Below are 5,707 nucleotides of genomic sequence, written 5' to 3' on the forward strand. Positions count from 1 at the left end.
GTAGATGAAGAATTTCGTACTGTAGTTCCTCATAACGATAATATATTGCTACATGTAGACATACTTTACTTGCAGAAGGAAAATGATTATTTTCATACTGATTGTCGTGGTATTCTTATATGTACGATATACGTTTCTTAATGTCATGAATTACATTTGTAGCGATACTATTTTTCCTTCTTTTAATATATAATGATCTTAACTTATTTTTGTTTGTAGAAAGGAAAGGCCAAAACTTGATCCTATCATTACGTGGAGAATAAGAAAATAACAAAAAATGACGATGTACTTTCCTTAATATCTTTTTACCATATTATATCATCAAACTTTTTTGGAGCAATATTGTTGTAACACAAAGTTAATTTTTTCAGTTTTTTACTGTAATGGTGGATGACATGTTATAACATAAACTGCATATTATAGCAATGTACTTTCATTATGCAATGTTAGAACAAGTTGTATTCTTTTCATTTATTTATCATACGTTTCTATTAAATAAAGTTGTATTCTTTTCATTTTTTAACGGTGTATGATCTGGTGCAATTAAAAGAATAGATGACAAAAAGGGCAATTTGGTCCTTTCTTATAGCTCTTATTCAATACAACTATATTCTTATTTGTTTTTATTATTATTATTATTATTATTATTATTATTATTATTATTTTGGTTTTTCAGAAATTGTTCCGTTAAGGCAACTTTACGAAACTACTATTCAATTTTTTTCATTAATTTATACAACCCATTAATTGCAAAAAAAAAAAAATAAATAAATAAATAAATAAAAAAAAGCAATGTACCTTTTTAAAATTCCATGATTGACCTTTTTATTCGTTTTTTATTCAACCAAATGATATCAAAGATAAAAATGGTCAAATTTATGAGTCTTCCAAAAAGTCTAAAATTGTCATTTTGTTGTATAATAACTTAACCAATGGTCAATTTATGAGTCTTCCAAAAAGTCTAAAATTGTCATTTTGTTGTATGATAACTTAAACCAAAAACAATTTCGGTTAACAACAACAAATTTTCATTTTCTGAAGACTATTCATTAAACTTACAAATCTCATAGTACAACCAAAATAAACATTACATAATTATAGCAACATATTCAATGAACGACCCCTAATTATATCGATAAAACATTATTGTTTTTTATAACTATATTTACATATAGACACATATAATACCTATAATCATAACTAAATGCTACCTACACTCACAATATTTGTTTCTTCTCAAAGTTAATTCATCATATTTTGACACACATAAAACAAAAGGTACATGACGATAAACAACCAATACTAACTTGTTTTCTCTTCTTGCGTTAACAAAGTACAACTAGTACTGAACCACCCTATGGATACACAAATATTTAGTATGACCATATGTATCACCTTTTAGCTGCTTTTTTTGTTATGTGTCTAAAAAGGTATTAGGTTATAGACACACATACAACTGTCTCATGTCACAATACGTGTATCTATTGTCTCTTATAAAAAAAAAGTATGACAATCTTAATCGATACTTGTGGTTGATTGTGACCTATAGCCTCAGTGTTCGAGTGTGACTAATTTGTGTCACATTTAGTATATTGAATTGTAGTTAAAGTTTTAATTATCTATACAATAGTCACACAAAGAAATTTAAATGTATCTAAAAACAGTTTGTAAATTTTTTTAAGGACATTTAGCCACACTTTTAATAAATAGTGTGACAGACCGTTTTTTAGAAACTGTGACCATAGGTTATTTTTGTATTAGTGTAAGGATTAAATACGGATTAATTAAATACTTATTTAGTTATCAAAATAAAATAATAGATGAGATTACATATTTACCCTTATTTATGTTTGTAAATTGGTTGGTTCATATTGATTTGTACATCCAATCAATAAATAATTAGAATACATAAACCTATATATATATATATATATATATATATATATATATATATATATATATATATATATATATATATATATATATATAAAAAATAAGTGTTTTGATGTGGTGGAGTGATGTGTATTTTTTAGGAGCAGTTAAAAACAGTAGCAATGTGTCGTTGAACAGCCGGAACTTTTGTGTTGTGTCATCCTTACGGCATCTACAATGGTGATTTCAAAGGGATAGTTGAATGAGGTAGCAAATCTAGTTATCATTCAACGGATAAAACTCTATTTTATTGAGATGTCATCTTCACAGTCAATTGATTTCGAGTTCAATGGCCATTGAACTCTTCAACGGTAAAATGAAAGTTTTCTAATCTAAAATACATACTATAAACTAGATTTTGTAACTTTCTATTAAACTTTGTAGAGTTGAATGGATTATAATAAAAAACTGATTGAGTTGTATCTACAAAATTCAATACATTATGTATGCTTGTTTAAAAGGATTGAAAATGGTGACAAACAATTATGTGATGATATCTTATATGCTATCACGACGAGGTTTCAACCGATGACTACTGTCGCTGCAGCAAATTTTGTTTCCTACGGTGTTATGAGCGTTGAATAACTATTAATTACAAGCTAGCTAGCGAATGTTAACATATAGATGTAAGGGACAGCTGTATTCTATGAATTATGATATCATGTGCATATTTCCCTAAACAGAATGGGGGGTCTAAGTTTGTCGAGGAAAAAAATATCAAATATATGATCACTGATTCTGATAAAATTAAAGTAAGTTGCAGTAGTATGATATAATAATGTAATCGTGCTCTTCACCTCAAAGCATAAATGAAATTCTTTTGTAGACTGACGATATCAGTCACTGATTGTAATTTCTTCAAGTAAGCTGTGCTCTTCGACTCGAGCGTAACCAATATTAAAACATATCATCCTTAAACTATATACCAACTGCAGTATCAGTAATATATTATTGTAACATTAAAAATTCATTACTTTTTAATTATAGGCAATCAAGAAATAATAAATCATCCTGTATTATTGTATGCATTTGGAAATCCCAGAATGGGTCTTGTTGACTGCTTCCGTCATCTGCTCCTTCGGCCATGTTCATAGTATATGACTCTATCATGTTAGACGAAAAATCCTCTGCTGGGACTGGTAGGTTCCAAATTGGGCTGCCAATATCACTACTATATATCTCCATCTCCTCCACACCGAAGGGTGAGATAGTGGTCGGAGAATCAATGGTGTTTTGGAGTAAAATATTCCAAAACGAGTCATTGTCACAACTCATTTCCTCAGCTACAGAGCTCGTGGTGGCCATAGCCATCGTCTCCGCATTGCAAGAAAGATACTGGTCGGTCATATCTTCCAGACCGGAGGATGATTTGCTTGAGTGCAAGGTGTAATCGCCAACCGATACCATCGGTGAAAAAGGTGGTAATGTACATGTTTGGAAATCCCAGAGTGAGTCAAGGTCACACATCTCTTCTGTTCCGGAGGCCGAGGTGGTTGGCGAATGCACTGTGCTTTTACAAGGCTTCGTAACCAGGTCTTTATCGCTCCTTGACTCCTTCTCAACCGCAATATTCGTGGAAACTGGGGGTTCTATCGTGCTTAACGTATGGGTATCATCATGACGTACAAGGGCGGAGGTGGTGGTGCCCATGGGTGGATCCACCAAAACTTTTTTCTTGCATTTTCCGACATCTGCATTAGTCGAGGAGGAAGACGATTCGGGCTTCCATACATCTTGGCAAAGCAAGAGAGGGAAGTTAACTTTGGCTCGACTACCACGGAACTGAAATGCTGCTTTGTCATACGCCACCGCAGCTTCCTCCGGCGTGTCAAAAGTACCCAACCATAATCTCGCCTTTTTCCTCTCTGGATTTCTGATCTCCGCCGTAAACTTCCCCCATGGCCGCCTCCTCACACCTCTGTAACGAGTCCATTCCACAGGATCATCCTCACCATTTGCAGCCGTTGTTTTCTTCTTCTTCTTTTTCTTAACATTTTCCGATTTTGTATGGTTTTCAACTTCACCAGATTCCTGTTCTATTATCTTCTTCAAAGACTCCGGACCATTTTCTTTACTAAAATAGGACTGATCACTGCTGGGACTCGTCACAGCTGGTAGCATCTCGGAAGCCTCATCCCGGTCATCCAAAAGATGCTTGCGAATGGCATCAAAAACGGAATAACCAGATTGTAAAGGAGAAGAAAGGGTTTCCATAGATGAAATGTGGGTTTGCTTTTGGGTGGTAGGTGTTATGTAAACAAATTTATTTGTGTTATGTATTCCTATGCGGGTATTCTCGTTTTATATAGGGATGGCAACAGTTAACTCGTTTTTATTTTCTTTTCCACGTGCTTGCAATAAACAGTTGTATCGCAATTTTTGTATTCTTGTGTTATCAAATGTTTTAAATTGCCGAAAAAACAAACACTCCTGGCACAAGGCAAATGTACTATTTGATACTACGTAGATATTGATTTATGATTGATACTTTATTATTGTTTATCAAATTTAAACATCAAAATTATAAGTTCAATAGATAACAATTAAGGTAAATTACACGAATGGTCCCTACGGTTTGTTGTAATTTGCATGGTTTGTCCTTAACTTATTTTTAACTTGGACCTACCCTATTGTTTGGTTTTATTTCATATCTAGTCCCAAGCAGATCTAAAATTACTGTTATATCGGTTTCTTTTCTTTTTAAATTTTTATAATTATTGACTTTAAATTTTTAATAAAACATAAAAACTCAAGGGACAATTTCTATAATTACAAGGGAAAAAGAATGATAGCCTGAAACTTAGACCTATTCAATAGGCGATCGATTCCACTCTACGTCTCCACCGACACATCATACCCACTACCATCGGCAACTTCTGCCACCTAAAAACTTCATTGCAGCCCTGTCCATGCTCACCACAGATCAGAGCATAACTAGAAATCTCTTTTCATCTTGGCCATATTTCAAAACTCTCTGTATCTCCAACAAATTTCAAACTGTAAAGTGTTCTCTTCATCCCCACCAGACCAACTCGGAGATACCCCATGAAATTTACAACTTATCTCTTTGTCTCCCCATGTTAGGTTAGTATTAATGTTGTGATTATGAGTATGAGATATAGATGATACCTAGTTTGACCTCTTCAAATGCAAATGATACATAATTGGACCTTATGGTGTGCATAATAATTTGGATAAGTAGATTGCAAGGGGTGATTTGGTTAAGCCCCGTCAGACTGTAATATGATCCCTCCTATGTTTTCATCTATGGCCCATCAGAAAAAAAAGGGGATGGTCAGATTCGCCATTGACTTCCTTCCCTTCCACCACCATTACACTCCCTCTTTCATTTGATACAGACAAATGAGATCGTTTTATCCCCAACACCCACTCATTTTAAAGGCGAAAAATTGATTTTAAAGGTGAGGAATCGACTCTCTAATGTCTTTTTGCAACCTTGCCTAAGAAGACGAATTAATTAGTCAGAAATCAGGAGTTCGAGACATACACAACAGGAGATATGAAAATGAGTCGACAGGCGGTGGTTACCAGAATTGACCAATGGTGGATGTTGGAGTTTACAGATAGAGGATGTCGGGATCTTTTGATGGGGAAGGAAGGAAAGAAATAAGTGGATGGGGTAAACTTTTTAAGTGATTTAATTAAAAAAATTATTAAAATATATTTTTAAAAGAAATTAATATATATATATATATATATATATATATATATATATATATATATATATATATATATATATATATATATATATATA

At 32.8% G+C, this 5,707-nt stretch overlaps 1 protein-coding gene across 1 annotated transcript; it reads right to left on the bottom strand.

The window, feature by feature from the left end:
- Positions 1-2,668: 2,668 nt before the first annotated feature.
- LOC145052573 (uncharacterized) lies at positions 2,669-4,192 on the bottom strand. The gene has a single exon (XM_079000408.1). It carries the CDS (start codon positions 4,144-4,146, stop codon positions 2,914-2,916), a length of 1,233 nt encoding a protein of 410 aa, XP_078856534.1. The 5' UTR covers positions 4,147-4,192; the 3' UTR covers positions 2,669-2,913.
- Between the last annotated feature and the right edge of the window lie 1,515 nt (positions 4,193-5,707).

This window comes from Lactuca serriola, chromosome 5 (genome assembly GCF_051521515.1).
Source record: "Lactuca serriola cultivar US96UC23 chromosome 5, Lser_US96UC23_V15, whole genome shotgun sequence".
NCBI lineage: Eukaryota > Viridiplantae > Streptophyta > Magnoliopsida > Asterales > Asteraceae > Lactuca > Lactuca serriola.

Bases quoted from the DNA above. Each gene is read 5' to 3' on its own strand.
- LOC145052573 (XM_079000408.1), bottom strand. From the start codon at position 4,146: ATGGAAACCCTTTCTTCTCCTTTACAATCTGGTTATTCCGTTTTTGAT.